Consider the following 20,158-nt stretch of genomic DNA (forward strand, 5'->3'; position numbering starts at 1 on the left):
GAAATGTAAAGGCAGTGCTCGTATGAAGTCGGGGGAGGGGGGAAGGAGAATTCTGAGCGGCGTCGTATGTATGAGAGGGCTCTTCTCAACTTTTTTGTTGGTCGCTTACGCGCTCTAAGATGGCAGAGGTCCAGAAGGGAAGAGGGGAAGGAATGTACGGAAGAGCAGCACTGACCGACTTCACCTTGTGGTTTGGCGTACACGAGAAGAGCGGCCAATTTTCTTTTTTTTTCGTGTGTGTGTGTGGGGGGGAAGAGGGTTTCTCAATCCTGCACGATCGAGGGCGACAGCGACCACCAAAAATTAAAAAGAAAAAAGAAATGTGATCTGATGAGGGGGCGCAAAGGTAAGACGTAAGAATAGCACTAGACAGCGTACGGCACAGAGAAGCCAGCCACTTGTGGGGGCTCGTTTCGTCTGCTCCACCACAACGTCCTCACTCCTCCTCACCTTCCCGTCTAGCTGCACGCCCTCCGCAACGAGGTAGACGGCGGATGCGGCGCAGTGGGCAGAGAGCGAGAGAGCACGCAGAGAAACCGCAGAGCGCACAATGCTCACACACCGTCGCTAATAGTGATTGGATTGAAAAGATGACTTCGCCAAAAAGAAAAAAACATGTATAAGGTTTGGCACGCAGCACGAATAAAGAACGTCGATAGCTTCAATCTGGCGCAGTAGCGCGTCTGCTAAGATGTGGCAGAGGTCTCGACGAAGGACGATAGACAGACACGCACAACAGTTTCCAGCGAGATCTGTAGAGGCGAACAACGCGAGCAGAATACAGCAGGGCCGAGTAAACAGGGCGCAAAAGAATTTACTGCAAGTCGGTATGTCACGGGTACGATGACACGAAGGGAAAGGGTAAACGCTTCTCAAAACGTGTTTCCTACGGCAACTCAACAGACCGAGAGAGATAACCAGACGAAATGGGTCGCAAGAGTGACGCCGTCTCTCCTGTCTCTTTCTCTGCAATCCGCGTCGCCCCCTCGGACGGGCACTGGCGGAGGTGCGACACCGCTCAGCCGTCGCTGAGTAGCGGAGCGGCACTCCGGCGAGAGGGATTTCGGATACGGCTGTCTGCTTTAGCCACAGGAGCAAAGATGCAACTCCGCGTTGGGAAAATCAAACATGCGATACGTGAGAGTGAATGCCGCAGCAGTGGGAGGATGAAGAAAGAAGCGGAGCGGGAGAAAAAAGAAGACAGACCGAGACAAACACAGACACACAGAAATGGAAAGCACGCGGTCAGCAACCGGCGGCTGCTCTCCTGACTGCACCTCGCACACACAGACACACCCACACAAAAACAGAGACGGACGCACCAAAAGCAAAGAAACAAGCTGGCAACTGACGGAGAGGCAAGACTAAAGAAACTTGAAAAGGGCGATGAGAGTGAGGAGCTGTGATCAGTGGTGTGTCCTCGTCAGTGGGCGAGAGAGTAGACAGAGATGACACGAGACACCCCAAACCTAGAGAGCCCTCCTCTCTTGCGCGCAGGGTACTCCGTCGATAGAGGCTTCGCCCACAGCTCTGTGTGCTGTAAGCAAAATAGAGAAGCAGCGGAAAAAACGATGTCGATTTGCGCAGAAAGAGAGAGAGATATGAGGCGGATGGTGGTGGTGGTTGCGATGGGGTGGGGGGAAGGGGGGCGCAGTCGAGCGAAGTGCGCGGAGGAGACATCGCTCGCGGTCGTGGCACTTTGCACTCCTCAGATTACGAGGTGCAGACTCTTGATGTGGCGGTACTGACGTCCGAGTATACCCTTCAAGGGCGCATCACAGAGGCCTCCCCCGAAAGACTGAGTCTGTGAGGCTCAGCAGTTCACGCCAATGCCATGACGACTGGATACAGTGCCGAAAAAAAAATACCTGATGCCATGCGCAAGCCAATCACTGTTCGCTTTTTTTCTCGTATGATTGACAGCAAAGGCACGTACACCGCTCACTGAATCTTTGTGCCTGTGCGTGCGGCGTGAAGTGCTGAGGTGAAGCGCGTACGCTAACCCGCCGTCAGCTGTCACGCAGAGAGAACCAGTCATCATGCACAGGGATTCATGGAGCGCACAAGGATATAGAAAGACCGGTGCACGGCTCATGAGCTGAAATATCCTATCCATGGACACACGTACGTACACAGGCGAGCCATTACCTCTTTCGAAAAAAAAAGACCCTAATGGGGGACACTCCTCGCTCCTGCCGATGTCCATTCTGCAGCGGGCGGAGCGCGTCCACACGCGACAGAAACAGAGCGAAGAGCAGACATCGCAAACAAGCACCCATTACAGTGAGCATGTCCCCTTCGACAGCGAATCATCAAGAAGAGGGAGAGAAGGTGAGCCCTGACATGGGCAATGCAAGTCAAGCAGTGGCGTAGTGCGTGGCGCTCATCACGCAGGACAACACGAGCCATACGTGCGTGCGCCGCCGCACGCGCCATGCTGCAGGAGCACCGCGCCACGTTTTCCAGATGAGCGTTACGCATACATTTGCAAAGCAAGCAAACATAAAAAACAAAAAAGAAATCAGCGACACGCATGAGTGAAATCCTTTCGTGTGCTAAGTGAGCCGCCGCGCCCCTCTCGCAGCTTGAAGAAGCCGCCACATCAAATGGCGATGCCACACTCGCGGTTGCGGTAGGGTCCTGAACGAGTCGACGAGAAGACGGCGATGTAGACGCGCGGAGGCACACAGCACCCACATCCAGACAAGACGAAACAGGTGCGCGCGCGACAGAGCAAGGGACGCCCCTTCTTCTACTGCACACGACAGGAAGAAAACGTGGAGAAGCCCGAGAGAGTGAAAGGCGCAGAAGATAGCCGACACACGGATAAGAGTGCCTTCTCTACGTGGCTCAGCACACACACACACACACACAACTCAGTAGAAGTACGTGCTACGAAGAACAACGTAGGGAGAGGGAGAGAGATCATAGCCTACGAGGAATAGGCGAACAATACACAAAGAGCACCCGTGAGAGGATGGGGAGGGGAGGGGGGAGGGGCGAGGCGGCAGCCCTGAGTGGAAAGCAGAGAAGCGACTTGGCGTCCATCTCACAGAATAAAGCAGAACTGATAAGAAGACATGAATTGGGAAGGCGCTCATCACAGCTCTTGAACCGCGCCGCTCCCCGCGCCTGGTGCGCGTGCCCGAGTGCAGGCCCGATTCTCAAAGACGGCTGGCTGTAATAACGCGGACGAGAGACCGAGTGACTAACGTGTATCGCGCAGTGAGGAGGGGAGCGTCACATATCCAGCTTCCCTTCCTGAATACGGACGCGCCGGACCACCCCGACACGCTGGCGAAGACGAAGCAGAAAAAATCCGAACCAACGATTTCTGCTGTGCCATACGTCCCTGACGAGCCCTTCTGTTTTTCTGCGCAGCCCGCGCTCCGTTAGTGCAACAGAAATGGAGACCTGCTGCCGCTTATGCACTCTTATCAGCTGTGGGAGAGCAGAGGGAAGAGAAGCGCCGAGCGTATCCACGGAAGACGGGAGGGCCTTGGCGTGCGACGGCTCTGTGCAAGAGAACCGTGGAAGGAAGACAGATGTGAGGGGGGTCCAGAGAAAGAGGGGGATAGGGAGAGGGGCGGCATACCCGACGGATCGGAAGATTACACACACACACACAGAAAGAGAGAGGGAGAGGGAGAGGGAGACCGTTACGGCAAAGAAAAAAAGGGTCACAAAAGGTGATGGAGAGGTGCTTCATGTAGCCTATCAACAAACAGAGGAGGGGGGAGGGGGAACACACAGCACAGCATGTTTTCCCCCACGGCGACGACGAAAAAAAAGTGTACAGAGCGTGCGCAGCTGACTCTGTTGACTGCGATGAAGCCCGGGTCTGAAAATTGTCGGCGCCCACCAACACACGCACGCACGCACGCTCGGAGGAGCGATCAAACCAACAAAGAAAAAAAATCAGTCGCGCAAATGAGCACAGAAAGGAAAAGCGAACGAGCGAGAGTGAGTGGATAGGCGCACATACGCCTCTTCTCCCGCGTCCGTCGCCTCGCCTCGTGTCCTCGCTGACACCCGTTTCGATGCTCACTGTGACTTTTCTGTCTTGTTATTCCGTCTCCGCTCTGCTTCCGCGATTCTATAGATAGAGCTCACACGCGCGTCGCGCACGTGTGGCGGGCAAAACTATTTTTTTCTTTCCTCCCGCTTCGCCTTCCGTCGCTGAAAAGCGATTGCGTGCGGGACGCCTGCAGACCTCAAAGCAGCGCCCTGCCTGGTAAGGGGGACACAACTCATCGTTGATAGAAGAAGGGCGAGAAAAAAAACTATGCCCTGCAAAGGAAACACATCTCATGCGCGCAAAAAAGAAAAAACATGACGGAAACCTAAAAGAAAAGCAATAGTGGCATCTCACGCTCAGACGATCGTCATCTCATCCTGAAGGGTAGGCGACGCGCAGGCGCTGGTGCAGCTGGCAGTGCCGACAGCCACCGGGTCCACCTGAATAGTCGTGTGGCCGATGCCAAAGCGCACTTTGCAGATTTCCTGCGCCTTGTGCAGCGCGCCGACGGAATCGTCTGCGACCAGGTGGACGGAGAGGGAGACATAGTCGGCCGAAAGAGACCAAACATGCAGGTCGTGCACACTCACCACACCGTCAATCTGCCGCAGCGCCGCCTCCAGTGCGCGGTAGTCGACGCTCGCCGGGGTGCTCTCCATCAGAATGCCGAGCAGGTCCATCAGCAGCGACTTGGTCATGTTAAGGGTGATGACAGCGAACACAACGGAGCAGAAGGGGTCGGCGAGGTTGAAAAGAGAGTGCGCGTACGTGTGCTGGCCGTAGTAGTAGTAGTTCGAGAAGTAGATGAAGATGCCGGCGAAAATGACACCGATGGACTGGACACAGTCGCCCATGGCGTGCAGGATGGCAGCGTGCACAGCGAACCCCATCTGACGGCCGCTCTCGTGACCATTCTGCACGGCCCCTCGGTGGCTGTGCCCGTAGTTGGCATACTCGTCAGCTTCATCGTTATCGCTGTGGTCATGGACACCGCCATAATGGTGCTCGTGGCTGCATCCATGATCGTGATTGTGCGCCTCACTCTCGCCATGGCTGTGGCCGTGCGAGGAGCCGAGGTGGCTGTGGCCGTGAGAGCCGCCGAAGTATAAAATGGACGCGCACACAACATTCACCGCCATGCCCAGCACACCGACAACGATCATGAGACGCGAGTCGACCGCCTCGCAGTCGCGAACCTTCGGGGCGCCAGCGGAAATTTGAGCTGGGACGCGGCTGCACATATACGTGTCGTACGTTCGGTACCCCGCCTCAATGACAATCCACGTGACAAGAGCCCAGATCGAAAAGACCGAGATGAGGGTGCCAATCACCTCGGCCCGGTGCCAGCCGTAGTTGTAGCGGAAGCACGCCGCCCGACCAGCAGCCACAAGGGCCAGAATACTCAGCGCATAGGAGCCGACGTCCGTCAGCAAGTGGATAGCGTCGGTCAGCAGGGCGAGCGAGTGGGCCATGACACCACTGGCAAACTCTACGAGCATAAAGACAAAGCAGAAGATGAGGGCACCCATAAGGACCCTTTTCTCCGACTCGCGACGCGCTTCCACGGCGGAAAGGGCCTGATCAATCGTACGCTCCTCAACGACCGTGATGTGTACCGCATTTGACGCGGCGTGGTAGTTGGCGGCTGCCGGGCCTGCAGAGGCTTCCGTCAGCCCTGTCCTCTCTCCCGCCTCGTCACCAGACATCGCGAGAAACACAATACGGGATGACTTATAGTCGTAGGGGTCCCCAACCAATTGCAAGGGCACTTTCAAGAAACGATCAGCGCGGGGTTTCTGTAAGAGGTAACGCCGTCCCAACAGCCCATCAATCGTCGCGCAGGAGGGGGGAGGGGGAGAGGCACGGGCAAAGAACGGCAGGGGTGAAGCAGAACCAATCGGAAGAGCACCGCTCGTCCACAGAATAACCCCAACTCTTAGAGCGTCGGATAGAGAGCACAAAAGAGAAAACAGGCGGGGCGCACTGTGAGGAGGCGTGCAAGCGAAAAGACGCCCCCCGTTCCCTCTTCACGAGGGATGCTAAAACAAAGTGTCACTAAAAGAAATGAGAACCGCGTGGTGATGTGCTGCCGCGCCAGGTCTAGATAACTGAGAAGGCGACGAAAAGAGAGCGAGAGAGCGAGAGCAAGAGCGAAAGAGTAAGCAGATCAGAAAGTGCTTCTGTGTGTTTGAGTGTGCCTGTGTATATTATGTGACTGCGCGATACGATTCAGCGGGTCACGTTGCGATGAGCGGCGGAAAAGAAAAGGTCCGTAGAGAGGAGATAAGCGAAGTGGCGATGTTCGCAGAATGGGCACGATCAGTGACCCGCAGTCGGTCCTCCGAAAAGACGACGACGCGTTCGAGCTGCCAGCGCTCTTACAGCCGCCTCTCCAACACCCGTGTTTGTTGCTTCGTTTGATTACACACATCGCATAGCGAAGGAGGCGCCACACCTCTTCGTGTGCGTGTGGTATCCTTCCCAGCGGTCCCGTGCCCCACACTCTTCTGGGCAGTAACGCCACGCGCCGCCCTCGCTTCTCCTCTCGCCTCAGCCCCCCTGCCACGTCCCCAAGCGCCTCCGGTGGCGGCAGGGAGCCAACGCACACACGATGCAGCCGTGCCGGTGCGCCTGACCGCTGCGGGTGGCGGCGGCCAGGTCGTGGATGGGCCTCCGCCCGGTATGCTCGCGGCGGATAGCACCCTTGTGCCGGCCGAATAGTGCGGTGAGGTGTCGGCGCGGCTCGAGCGTGCCGCACTCGCTCCCCCCCTGTGCGCTGGTGTAGGGAGCGCTGCAGCCAGGCGTGTGGGGCGGGCAGGCACGGAGCAGAGGCCGTGCCTGCGACAAGCAAGGCGGTACCTCGCTGCACCGCGTGTGCGCCCGCTGCTCAACCCTATGCAGTGTTGGGGAAGGGGGGGGAGTGGAGGCTGCGGCAGGATGGGGCGCAGTGTGCAGTGGAGCTTAAGCGCTGCGCAGCGGAAGGAGGCTGAAAAACGAGCGGCAGCGCTGTGGACGAACGGTCTTCTGTGGAAGCCTGAGGGGGAGGGCACAAGATTTTGTTCTACAGGGGGGAGAGAGAGAAATATGGACAGCCGTACATAGACGGCGCATGTTTGCCGTCTGTCTGTGTCTGCGTGTATGTGCCGCGGTACAGAAGACGTGACAACGAATTCGACTGGTGTTGTGATTTTGGAGAGGTTTTCGCAAAGAACACTGCGCTTGCTCAGGCAGTAAATCAATGGCGCGCCAACGCAGGTGCGATGTGGCAGAGAAACACGCACAGCGACGTCAGAAGGACGCCGGGGAATGGCAGGAGGGGCAGCCCATAAGCAAGGGAGTAGCTACAGCCACAGGGAAGAGAACAGAAGCTACCCAGAGAGAGGCGGCAGAATGTAGACGCGGTATGGGCGCGGCAGAGCTGCTTTACTGGCAGTCACCGCCCCTTTTCGTTGGGGAAGCAGGGAAAGCACTCCGCCACTCGAATAGATGCAAGCACAACGGCCAAAGAAAAAAGGACCGGGAGAGATGTCAGTGGCCGCAGCAGGTGACTCCACGGCACCATTCCTCCGCGTGCTCACAGCGCATCGGCGCTGCATGCGAAGAAGCGGAAAGTGAAGACTACGACCCACACGCTGCCTCTCCGAAAAGAGTCAGTCGACGTTTCCGATGAAGAGAGAGGATGAGATGGCAACGTCCGTTTCTGTCATCACGACAGATGTATGTGAGCCCCTTCAGCCTGAAATGATGTACATATCTGTATAAATGCTCCGCCACACTACCGCCCTTTCATCGCAGCCCGGCGCACAATGCTACTGCACCGCTTTGTGGGCGCCATTGGAAGGTACGTCTCGTCAGTGCCACTGTCCTCACTGTCCTTCGCAACCCCCGACGCTTTCTTATCCTTCGCGTCGAGCGAGCATGAGCCGACGTATGTCAGGGAGACACTTCTTCGGAGGTCATTCCGAAAAGGCACGCTGAAGTGTTGGGACACCGCCTCCTTACTTGCCAGTAGCGGCGTGGGGCGGGCTGCCCGCTCGAAAGAAAAGTCCATGTCGTGCCCCGCATCGCGCAGCACAATACCAGGATCCTCTCGGCTCCAGCGGAGGGTCGCGTCCGAAAACGCGCTCGTTGGTGATCCACTCGGCACCACTTGTGCCGGGCACGTGCTCTGCCGGGCAAAGGAAATCCTTGTTACTGCCTGTGACAGCGGCGCCGCAGTCAGACGCGCCCCTTTCGATGGCTGCCCTTCAGGACCTGCAATCCGGATGTCGCCTGCATCTATCCGAATGCAGAGCAGCAAGTCGGTCTTGTGATGGTGCGCCCCCCACTCGAAGGCGCTCGCACGCACGTTAGAGAACGTGGGCGCCGGGTGAGTGCCGAACGCACCAGCCGAAGCACATGCGGCCATGTCCCGCAAGCGTGCGTTGCGTGCTTCTCCATTTTTGGTGCCCATCAACTCATTAAAGGTGCAGCGATCCAGGGGCCTCGGGCAGACCGTTTCGAATGAGTCGAGCAGCGCCTGGTGACGGCGCAGAAGTCGCTGCTTTTCCTTGTCCTCCAGGAAACCGTCATAGTTGTGCGTCGCAGCCACAGATACGCCGAGTGAGTGACGGCTCGCCACGCACGACACGGCATGCGGGGCCTCCGACGCAGGCGACCTCCGTTGCACTGGGCGATTCTGCGTCGTTGGCGCAGATTCTGGCGCGTGCGGCAAGGCGGCAGCGTGTGCGATGCCTCCCAGACGAGGCACATCCGGGATCAGCACAAACGTCAGCACAAACGTCGGTGTGCCAAAGTACCCGCTCGACTTGAGGCGGAAGCGAATGAAGGGGTGGGCGGGGAAGGAGCCGGTCGCGGCGGAGTGGGTGATGAAGGCGATCTCGTCGAAGCTGAAGTGGAAGCGCAGGCGTCCAAACGAGTTCAGAAAGAGGAGGTGGGACTCGGAGAGACACAGAAAGACGTCCTTGAATGTGGTCAAGTCGTCTTCCGTCGGCTGGCATGTGGCGCTATCAGCAGAAGGGAGCACAAGCGCCACGCCATCCGACGTTGCTCTGGTTGTCGCCGGGGTCGCCGATGACTCCCATGAGGCCACGGAACGCTGTGGTATCGGAGGCGGGTCTTCAGCATCTGTGCGCTGCGGCACCGCTGGTGGCGCCACCTCCAGCAAGGTTCGGATCGGAGCCAGCAGACGGCACACGATGTCCCTCCACTGCGGCGGCGAGGCCTCAGCTGCAGTGTCACATTCCGCACCGCTGGCGTTGAGGGTGCCATTCGGACTGTAGACAGGTGAGCACGGTGGTGACAGACGCTCCACAATGAGGAACCCGCGTTGGCAAGTAAAGAGCACGGACGAGGCCAGTGGCAGAAATGAATACCACAAGAAGAGCGGCACGGTGGCATAGGCGATGCGGTAACGAATGTCCGTCGCATGCCGAACGTAATCCTGCCAGTCGCGGGAGCGAGAGGCAGCCCTCACGGGGGTCGATAGAGCGTTCTTTGCAGCAGCGTGTTTATCGCCTTCGCGCCCGTTACCACTTCCCTCCACGAGCGGTAGATGGAAGTCGCTCAGTAGACCGTCGGCGAGTTCGCGGGACAGCGGGCTGCCTCGAGGACCGAAGGATTCTGCATCGTGAGGGCACTCATTGTAGGCCGCGGTGGACGGGGAATCGAGCGAGTTCGCGGCGCGCTCCCTTCGATACGCCTCACACTCGCTACTGACCGAATTATTCCCGTCCTTCAGACGCCGCCCAGATGCGCTCCGGTTTCCAGTTCCATGGCCGCGTCTGCTGGCTGCCGCACTGACCTCCTTCTCTTCCGCTTCCGCTGCCCATCTACGCATGGAGACGTAGCAGCTCAAAAACGCACGCAGATCGCCCTCGGTGACGAAGCGGAGGCAAAACGTCGAGGCCTGCTCGAGGGCGAGCGGTAAATCTGGCGCCTTGTGCTCACTCGCATGCGCGGCGGACGCGAGGACAGACGACCAGGCTGCATGGTGACTTCTCTGTCGAGGCCACTGTTTTCCCTGCGGCGACTGCAGCGGCGTTGCCGAGCACTTCGGAGCGTCCGTGACTGCATCGATGGTAGTCGAGACGGTGCGGGCGCTGTGAGACCGCCGCAGGCCCTTCTTCTCATCCAAAACAAACCTGTGTAGACGCCTGGGCAGCTTGCGGTATCGGAGGCGCTTATTGCTCTCTTCCCTCCCCTCGTCCCTCTCCTCGTTGGACAAGGAGCAGCTGTGCATGCCTGCCCTCTCTACGACACCAGAGAAGGTGACACTAAGCAGCTCCTCGTACGCCCCGACGGCAGGGGCTGTGCCAAGGCTTACACCCATCGCGTGGGTCTGCGAAGGGGTCGAGGTATCTGGACTGAGTCTGCTGAGGTGCGTCTCAGGGAGCGTCCGAGGCGCACATTTCCTTTCCATGCGCGGTGTGAGGAGCCGACTTCCACTTTCCCGAGTGACGAGCGACGTGTGACCGCTCGAAGAGTGGCACGCGGTTGTGACGTCAGCGTCAATCGCGGAGGAGCTCGACTGTCGGCCGCCCATACCTTTGCTCGACAAAAGCGGCCGCGGTGATGGCGGCGACCGCACGTTTGAACGGAACGGTTCCGCCACATCCAGGTATTGGCCGTAGGTTGTGGCAGTACTCGCTGCGTGTCTGCTAGACGCCGGGCGCGCCGATAAGTTACTATCCCGTGTTCGACTAGACATGATGGGAGGGCTACGACTCGGCAGAGGGCACGCGCCCGACGACGGAGTGGATGGCATCCCGGTGAAATCGACACCGGCGAGGCTCGCCAACGCTGCGCGAGGGGTGGAATGGGATGAGTACGTGAACGCGTCTTCATCTTGCAGATCCAGCTGCAGACGCGAGCGCAGCTCGGCCGAGAGCGGCCTCTGCACTGCGACGGGCAAGATCTCTTCCAGTGCAACCGTATAGCACCACTTCAGGTGGTAGGGAGGCGCCCTCGCCAACAACGTTGATACCGCCTCGGCGTGTTTGTGCTTTTTCTCGCATAACGTTTTGTCACGGATGCTTTCGTGCGGCAAACGTTCGGTGAGCGGGACCGAAAATGAGCGCCGCGTTACGGGGGAATGCGAGGACGCAAAGTGCGGCTGCTTCGTGGTGGTGGCACCAGTCCGCGCTAGCGGCGTTGATACAGGATCCTTCATCACAGTTGCTTCACGGCTTCGGCACGTAAGGTGAAGGTAGACCTGCCCATGGTCGAGCTCGAGTAGAGCGCTCAGCTCGATGGACTCGCCTTGGTGACTAACCTGAGGGGGGCGGAGGTGGGAGGTCGGTGTGCGCACAGCCTGTGACTGGAAGAGGACGGGGTACCAGCGCGGCGAGCGCGACGGCCTGCTATCTGCCTCAGAAGTCGAAGGCATTTACCAGAAGAGCTGAAGCCGTATCGCCCACACAGAGAGACCACTTCCACTCAGTGAACAATGCTTGTATGACGCGTCCACGGTTGGTATTGAAAGGCTGCCGCCAGTGCAAAGGAGGACTGGGACAGAAAAGCACGCGATAGGAGAAGACGCTGAGGGCAGCGGGAGGCGAGACACGGATGACTTTTGATGGCCTCACCACCGAGGGTCGAATTGAAAGAGACGCTGAAGTGGAGGCGACCAATCAGCTCCCAGGCGAAGTTTCAGAGTGAGGGCCACACTCACAGACACTGACAGACCCACAAGGTCAGATGTGGAGCTAAAAAGCAATGAGTACGACGGCAGGGGGAGGGATGAGGAGCAGAGCGCGTGAAAGGGGAGGAGGAAGGAGGGAGGGGGGAGGCCACTATACCCAAGCAGCCCCCAACACAGCAGCAAGGCGAAGCAAACAGACGTGGCGGTGAAATCAAAATAAAACAGAAGGGGGAGGGAGGGAGGGGGGCGAGAAAGAAAAAACGATGACGCTCGTTTGCAGCCCCGTAACCGCGAAGAGACGGATGCAGTGGGCGCGTGAGCAAAGAGGGTCTGGTGTGCAGCGGAGGCGCGCTGGAGACTTGGTTCCGCTGAAGGAGGAGAGGAGAGGGCGATAGAGTAAACGGCAAAAAAAGAACTGAACAGCAGAGAGACATAAAAGCCGTTTCGGTCCGATGTTGGCGAAAGGAGAAGGAGACGCAATTCAAAAGATGCCCGCGTTTTTTCGTACCTCGTCGAATGTGCAGATGACACTATGTAAGGGAGGGCAAGAGTACCTGCCAGCGTAGACCCATGTCCTCTCGCAGGCCTTTGCACTCAGCGTTCGAAACGCAGGCGATTTCATGGCCCTGCAACGCTCCGGTGGAACGCGTGTGAGGGGCCGGAGGTGAAGTAATGCGCAGAAAAGGGGAAGAGATAAACGGAAGTGGTAAAAGAAAAAGCGTGTGTGTGTGTGTGTGTGGACATCGAGAGAGGGACAGATGCGTGTCTCGGTGGCGATAGGCGGTGCTGTGGTCTGCCGCCACCCGCCCGCATATCGCCAACAGCGCCCAGCTCAGTCCCCTTGGCTCATCGATAGAGAGGACGCAACACAAGCATTCCTGGCGCGATGCATCGCCGCCCACGTACATCACCACCACGGCGGGGAGGGTCCCCTCAGGACTCTGTCGAGAAGGGCGAAAGAAGCCGCGATGCATCGTGCAGGCGACGCGTCAGCTTCCATCAGCCCACTCCGCACCCCATCAGGGCTCCGATGAGCACGGAGTTTTGCTGTGACTTTTTTTTTCATTGTATATATATAAAGATATATATATATATGTATAGTTATATATAGGCGGGACTGTGTCTGTGCGCCGACAAACGTTTATCGTCTCGCAAGCCGCCCACCCCTTTTCTTTACATACACTTCGGGGTGTGTGGAGGAGGGGGGGGAAGGCGCCTGCGAGAGGGAAATGAGCGCACAGCCGGCGCCGTGTTGAGGCAATACAAGACAGAACACGCACAAAAGAGGAGGAAGGATGGGGCGGGGCGAGGCGATTCCTTGCAGACGCCTATATGCGCGTATACAGGCCCGCTGAACAATAAAGCGAAGGAAGAAGCGAAAATAAAAGTGGAGAGTACCCCACAACGCAAGAAGTTCCCCCAGGTGCTGGCGCGCAGGTGAAGTGGTGCACGTGGCAAGCAGTCAGGGTCAGCAGCGTCATACGCCTTCTCGGCGCACCCCCTCCCACCCCTCCTCCCTTCTCTTTCTCTCTCTCTCGCCCTCCGCTTCCTTTCCCAAATACGCGCACTAAAGAAAAAAAAAGAGCAGCTGAGGAGGTGCATCTCTGGTCGAAAAGAGCGCATCCTGCGTTTTATTTTTTTGTTTGCTGCTCGGAGCGACTGCGCCGTCGCCGCATGAAAAGCAAGTGAGATGCACGTGCGCTCGGTGCCATTGCGAGCGCAGAGCCGTTCCAGACGCGCACGAGTGCCTATTGTCATCGAGCAACGTATATATCATGGAGGTGTGCAAGAAGACACATACACACACATACACACTTAGGCGTGCTTAGACCAAGAGATAGACGACCAAGACGCTGCAAAGGCGTCCTCTCCTGCTGTTTAGACGGCCGGCGTCTCTGCGTGAACGTTTTCCCCGTGTGCGAGAGAGAGAGAAAAGGCAGAAGTTCACCGTGCGTTTGCTATACGCCGATACACAAAGGAAGGGCGAGAGGGTGGGGAGGAGGGAGGGGATGGGATGGGATGCGGCACACGCACAAACGTGCACAAAGGAAAAAGAAATCCGTACCAGCGAGAGAGAGAGGCACCAAAGACGGAGGTCGGAGTGGCGAAGGAGGTGGCAGAGAACGAGAGAGGGGGAGGGGGTGGTGGGGGTGGGGGTGGAAGGCATCAGGTATGAGTAAAAAGGACATGAAGGCCTCACACCAGCGGGAGAGAAGTCAGAAGACACAGAGGAGTACGACAGCACAGCGTGGAGATGCATATTACACGCAGGCGGCGCTCGAGGGAGGGATAGAACGCATGCGTCTGCCTCTGTGTGTGAGGGGGAGGGGGGCAGCGAGAAGGAATAGGGGGAAAGGGACAGTAAACGGAGAAGAGGAGGCACCGCCGGGCGAGGGTGGGGTGGGGGCCTCGGCGGGAGGTAGAGGCACAAGAGAGACACGGAAAGAGAGAGTGAAGCAAAAAAGGAAACAGACAAACAGAAGGGAAAGGGAAAGCGGGAGAGGACGGAGAGACAGGCACGCTCTCCCCTCCTCCCCCTTCCCCTGCGTTTACGGGAGGTATGCGCGCTGGGTCATGTCTGGGTCGGCTCGCATGCCACGCCACAACGGCAACGCCATCGCCAGCCATACAGATGGAGAGAGAGGGAGGAGAGGGGGGAGGGGAGAGAGCTGTTAGAGAGACGAGAAGGAATACGAATCGGTGTGTGTGTCTGTGTGTGTGGGGGGGAGGGGGGTAATGGGACTGTGCAGAACAGGGCACACGAGAGGAGCGATCGTTGAATGCGAGAGAGAAGACAAAAAGAGCCTTACGCGTTTCGCGCTTGCACCCATGCCTCGCCCTTGTGAAGTTTTTTTTGTGCGCGCTCCTATCCCCATGCCGTGGTTCTTCACATACGCACAGAGGTGAGTATGACTGCTTCCGCGCACTGAAAGCCTTTACACCCCCCTCAAAAAAAAACATTGCACGCGTGATCTGTTTCTTCGCTCTCTCTCTCTTCTCCCGTTTGCCGTTATTTCGCCCGGCCTTTGACTTTGCCTTCGTTCCGTTTTTTTGTTAGTTTCTGCATTGCCTCTGTTTTGGTGGCGAAAGTGAACGCGGCGGGGCGGGGGCGCGAGAGGAGTGGAGGGGTGGAGGGGAGAGAGAGAAAAACGAAAGGCAAAGAAATGGTGCGTGTGCGTGTGTGTGTGTGACGAAGCCGAAGATCGGAAGGAGCAGCCACGTGCATCGCGATCCATACGCTGCCTCGACGCACTCGCACACCACGTGCTTTCCACCAGTGAAACAGAAAGCAGAAGCCACAAAGGAGGAGAAACTCATGAACGTCAGTCGCCGACATGACCCACGGTTCGGCGCCTCTCTGCTTGTTACTGTTCGCGTGTGTATTTACTTGACCTCGAGTCTACCGCGAAAATGTTCGCGCGCCAGATCGTTCATATCGTCTGTGAAGCAGAGCACGTCTCGATGTGAGCACGAGCGGTGCGCCTCTCCCGAGACGACAAGACGTTCCGCAACGGCTGCCAGAGGCTTTTGGTTCATCGCGTAGATGAAAGCGACTCCTTTGCCGCAGCAGACGTTTCGGCTTCCCGGTTGAGGGGTGTCTGCTTCACTTGTGCGCCGAAGCGTGCGAACGATATGAGTTCCGTTCTCTATTTCGCTGCTTAGCTGTTACGCCTTCCTCCCACCCCTCGCGCCTCTCTCTGCATCAAGGTGCGTGAGAGGACACCGGCGACTAGCACCACCCCTTTTTTCCTCTGCACTGCTTGCATACCCCCTGAGATGAGCCGCCTGCAAGCGCGCCGGGGAGGGATCGTTCGCGTACCCACAACGCACCAGCGGAGCGACCCCCCTTCTCCCTCTCGTCCTATGTTTTCCGAGAGATGTCACAAGTGCACGTACAAGTAGGTTCACGGAGAGGTAGCAGGAATAGGAAACTGCCAAGGGTGCGAGGCAACCACACCAAGCAGCACACACACACACACACAAACAAGGAGAGCAAAAACAAAGACGCGGACATGATTAGTCACTGCAGCAGAAAAAAAGGCACAGTAACACCTCACACACAGGTGAAAATACAAACGTATACAAACACAGGGGAGAAACATTGACGTTTAGCACCTTTATGTGTGCAGAAGAAGCAATGCAGTGACAAAGACACACAGGCGACTGCCGTGGAAGAGACACCTTGGCTGCGTGTGTGCGTGTGCGTGTGCGTCAGGGAGAAGGGCGAAAGGAGCTCAGGTGGAGCTCCGTCACTGCACACATCCCTATCTCGTTCCATATGACCTTCCATGAATGCTCTCTGAGGCGGAAGCCGCCCACGATGTCGCTGAGCAGAACTGAGAGAGAACTATTTCGACACAACAGCACACAATTACGGGGAAGGGGAGCAGCAAGATGAGGGGGGAGTGAGGGGAGGGCGGAGGAGGGCGCACCAATGGGGTGCGTTGGCTCAAGAGCGAAGGAGCAATATCGACAACGGCAACGGCAACAGGAAAAAGCGTTAACAAACAAAAAAAACATTCTCACATACACACGCGCACAAAGAGGTGTAAAAATCGCCGACCGAAGGAAGAGCAGGGGGGAGGAGGCGGCGAAGGATGAGCGCGTGCGCCAGCGACAGCGCACAGAGGCCATCGTATCGGGGAGGAGAGGGAAAGGTGGAGGTGGCGAGGCGACGCAAAAAAAAAACAGAGAGGTTGCACAAGACAGACAGAGATCGCTTCCATCGGTGAAAAACGCGCACGAACATGGGCGAAGTCATCGCGAAGAAAAAAATACCAAAACGACAGCTCCGTTCTCAGAGCAGCTTCTTCGCAGGAGGAGGGGGGAAAGAGCAATGAAGCCTCGCCTTTACCGAGTGCAACCGGTAACGCGCACTCGGGCTCTCCATCCCTCTACTATGTGCATGAGATGGTGAGCTACGTGCATGAAAACAGGAATGCTGAGAGAGGGGGGAAGAGGGGGGAGCGGCGGAGAGACAGGGCTACTAAATAAAAAAGGAGAAAAGGGTTCAAGATAGATAGACATCGCCAGGTATAGACGCGCGATAGCGCAAGCGGAAAGCGGTGGTAGGAGGGGGTAGAGAGGCGACAGGGACGCAGGTGGGAGCTTTTTTCTGAGTGTATGAGCATCAAGTCGAGCCGCTGCCTATTACAGATGGAAGTGTGTAACCGTATAACAAAGAGAGAGAGGGAGAGAGATCAAACCTAGAAAGCAAGGAAGGTAACCGTAATCATGTGGGAAGCGATGAGGGCGACATTGGAAAAGGGGAAAAAACGGCCATGAGCAGCCCTATTGGAGGACGAAGAAGTGAACAGGACAGCGCCGACAAGAAGGAAAAAGATGGCGTGGGTGGGAGAAGGGGGCAGAGAGGGGGGAGGGGGGGCACAGGTTCTGAGCATCGAGGCACGCACAGGAGAGATCTGCGCAGGGCTTCTGCTTGACTGGCACAGCGAGCCACGTGAGACGACAAAAAAAAACATTGTCTTCGGGGAGCTTTCGCATCGCCGAATTCTCCCCTGCTGAGCAGTTGTGTATAGATCCCGTTACCGATCAGGGTCGCCCGTCTTTTCCAAAAAAAACGACGCTTGTCTCCCACACCACACATCCTTGCAAAACGCGCACGCACACCGATGCGCCGGATGCATCTAACGAATACCACAAAAAAAAGTCTCGCTTCAAAAAAAAAGGGCTCCTGTGTCTCTTTGCCAAAGAGAGCGAACGAAAAGCAAAAGTAAAGATGATACAGAAAAAAGAGAAGGACATTCCGTCATCGATCACAGAAGAGAAATGTGCACAGTAAAGGAGAGCGTACAGACCGCCGCGTAGGCGTCGAGAGTAGCTAGGAAGCGAATTGAAAAGAGAGAAGCGAGAGTTTGAAAAAAAAAGACCACTTCGGTGGAGGCGGAGCGAAAAAAGAAAAATAAAAGGGAAGGGCCTTTCTGCAAGTAAACGATGTAAAGTGAAGTCCGAGGTAAAGGAAACGAGTGAGTGAGTGAGTGTGCGAATCGATCCAACGCGTGAGGGGTGCGGAAAAAAAACAGAAAAGGGGAAAGAAAGGGATATTGAAGGGGAGGGCCGAGCCGGGACGTCCCTTCCTCCAGTGCTGAGTAGCACTGAAGCAGGAGTTGGGGGAGGGGAAGGGAGGGGTGGAAGGGGGGCTCTCGGTGTCCAAGACGGAGGCATCGAAACGAATAGTTGTTGAGAGGCACGAAGGAGAGAAAGAATCGTAACATTAAAAAAAAGGCACTGAGAGGATGGCGGAGTGCCGAACAGCAATAGCGACCGCGGAAGGAAAAAAAAGAGGTGTGCGCCCTTCTGTGCCAGAGAGAGAGACGGAGACGGAGAACGCGCGCAAGCCCTTTCCTCGGCAGACGTCTACGCTGAGAAGGAGAGCACCATTTGTATGTGTGGTGTCTCGGGTGGCGGAGAGAGAGACAGGCGAACAACGTGACGAGCAGAGAGGCGGTCGGTTGACGTCCATCGCTCTCTATTCCTTTTTTCTCTACAAATCAGAGTGCGTCATGAGGGCAGCGGCAAAAAAAAAGGGTGCCCGATGAAGACCTCCTTGGCGTCGCAACAAGAGCGACAGAGTGACACACGTTTCGAGCTCATCTGCACGAGAGGCGGCCTTCGGCGGCGCGTCGGATGAACGCAACGCGCACACCTACTGCAATAGGGCATATGGAATAGCCGTTTCAGCGAACGCACGCGCGCAGAGCGCAAAGAGACCACACGCGCGCACACAAACACAAAAAAATAGAGGAGCACTGCAGTCTCAGAGACGACGAACAGCATGCGAAGACAATGCGAAGGAAAAAAGAATTATTGCAGAGAGCAAAACACCTCCGCCAATGCGCGCGGGAAAAGCGCAGTGAAAGGCTTTCAGAGTTCAGCTTTACAAGAGTCGGTGCGTCTTATGCGCACAGCTCATCAAAGGCGGAGGCCACGCTCAGCATCGCATCGTCCACGGCGGACGTGCGATGCGCCTTCCGCTCTACCCACCGCTCGAAGACGTACTCGGCATTTCGCCGCAGAGCCACTGAAGCTCCCTTGGCGCCGCTGGCGTGTGGTATCGCACGATCCTCTGGGATGCGAAGCCAGTGCAGTGGGGTGGTGGCGTCACTGCATCCGGCCGGCGCGGTAGATGTGCTGGCGGAAATGCCAAGACTGGACATCTCGCCGAGGCGCAGGTGGGAGCTGAACAGCGAGCTCGGCTCGTACATGTCACTGAATGAGGCTACACGCTTGGTAGCGTCGCTGACGCCTGGCTGCACCCGAGAAAGGAGGCGGTCGGGCTGCTGTGGTGGCGATGTGTAGCGGCTGGTGTGCAGGCTACGATGCGTGTCTGCCAGAGAGTGTAGCGACGTCAGCGGTGCCGGGATGAGCCTCTTTGGCACCGGCGGCACCGTGACGTCAGAGCTGCTGGTAGGAGACACAACCTTTGCGCCGGGGGAGCAAGACGAAGAGAGCTGCAGACCATGCGGTGCAAAAGTCCTCGTCGACGAGGCCTGATCGTCGTGGTCACTCATGGCGAGGGAGAAGGGAAGTGGTGGTGGTGGGTCGGGAACAAAAGAGAGCGACAGCACCTCCGTAGCGAAGATCAGAAGAGCCGCCGCAACGCAGAGAGAAATGACGAGGAGGGAGGCACCTCTCTGGCGACCTCTCTCGTTATATATATATCTGCGTGCTTGGGGAGAGCGGGAGGCACACAAAAGGTGGCAGGTGCCCGGGTCTCTCTGCTCACTCTCGGGAAAGTGGCCCCTGATGAATGAAAGTAAAAATCTGTAGTGTTGCTGAGAGAAGCGAAACCAAATTAGGATTGCGTACGGGAGGAAGGGGTGAAGTTTGTTTGTGTGTGCGTGTGGAGGGGGGGTGCGGGGGTGGAGGGAGACGGCCACCCTAGAGTCAGCGCAGGCGCGTACCTCAATCTGGAGGGCGCAACTGTCACAGAGGCAGACCTGCGGTGAATGTCCAACGTGGGAGAGGGGTGAGACCAGTACGCAACGAGCGCTTGCTGATAGGGACTAGACGCGCAGGCAGTATTGTCAATACAAGAGCCGATCCGATAGCGTCACAGGGAACGAAGGAGGGGGAGGGGTGCAGAGATCGAGAGCGGGCCCGTGGGTGGGGGAAACTTCAGGAAGGCCTGCGCGCCTAAGAGCAGAAAAAAGAAGAAAATATGAGATGGCGCCGAGCCCAGCGACGAAGGAGGAGACGGCGACGGCCAGAACGACTCGGGTGCAGACTGACACACACACGCACACGCACGCACAACGGCAAAAAAAAAGAAGGACAATGACTACCGCGAACAGCCCTTGTGGTCAGACACCCAACGAGACGTATCGGCAGAAGAAAAAAGAGAGAGAATGCGGATAAGAAACCAAAAAAATGAAATGAAGTGAGAGAACAGAAGTGAAACGGTGAGAGATGTGGATGCGCGCAGAGATACATAGATATGTTGTCTGTGCTCGTGTGAGAGCTGCTCTGATACCCCT

At 57.3% G+C, this 20,158-nt stretch overlaps 3 protein-coding genes across 3 annotated transcripts; all 3 read right to left on the reverse strand.

Moving 5' to 3' along the window:
- Nucleotides 1-4,374: 4,374 nt before the first annotated feature.
- Nucleotides 4,375-5,724, reverse strand: LSCM1_01550 (uncharacterized protein; the record flags this gene model as incomplete). The annotated part of the gene is made up of 1 exon (XM_067319156.1): nt 4,375-5,724. The coding sequence occupies one exon, from the start codon at nt 5,722-5,724 to the stop codon at nt 4,375-4,377; it is 1,350 nt and encodes a 449-aa protein (XP_067176435.1).
- A 2,069-nt stretch (nt 5,725-7,793) lies between these two features.
- LSCM1_01551 (uncharacterized protein) lies at nt 7,794-11,405 on the reverse strand (the record flags this gene model as incomplete). The annotated part of the gene is made up of 1 exon (XM_067319157.1): nt 7,794-11,405. The coding sequence occupies one exon, from the start codon at nt 11,403-11,405 to the stop codon at nt 7,794-7,796; it is 3,612 nt and encodes a 1,203-aa protein (XP_067176436.1).
- A 7,172-nt stretch (nt 11,406-18,577) lies between these two features.
- LSCM1_01552 (uncharacterized protein) lies at nt 18,578-19,192 on the reverse strand (the record flags this gene model as incomplete). Its single annotated transcript, XM_067319158.1, has 1 exon — nt 18,578-19,192. The coding sequence occupies one exon, from the start codon at nt 19,190-19,192 to the stop codon at nt 18,578-18,580; it is 615 nt and encodes a 204-aa protein (XP_067176437.1).
- Nucleotides 19,193-20,158: the final 966 nt, after the last annotated feature.

The sequence above is a fragment of the Leishmania martiniquensis genome, chromosome 31, assembly GCF_017916325.1.
Source record: "Leishmania martiniquensis isolate LSCM1 chromosome 31, whole genome shotgun sequence".
Classification (NCBI taxonomy): Eukaryota; Euglenozoa; class Kinetoplastea; order Trypanosomatida; family Trypanosomatidae; genus Leishmania; species Leishmania martiniquensis.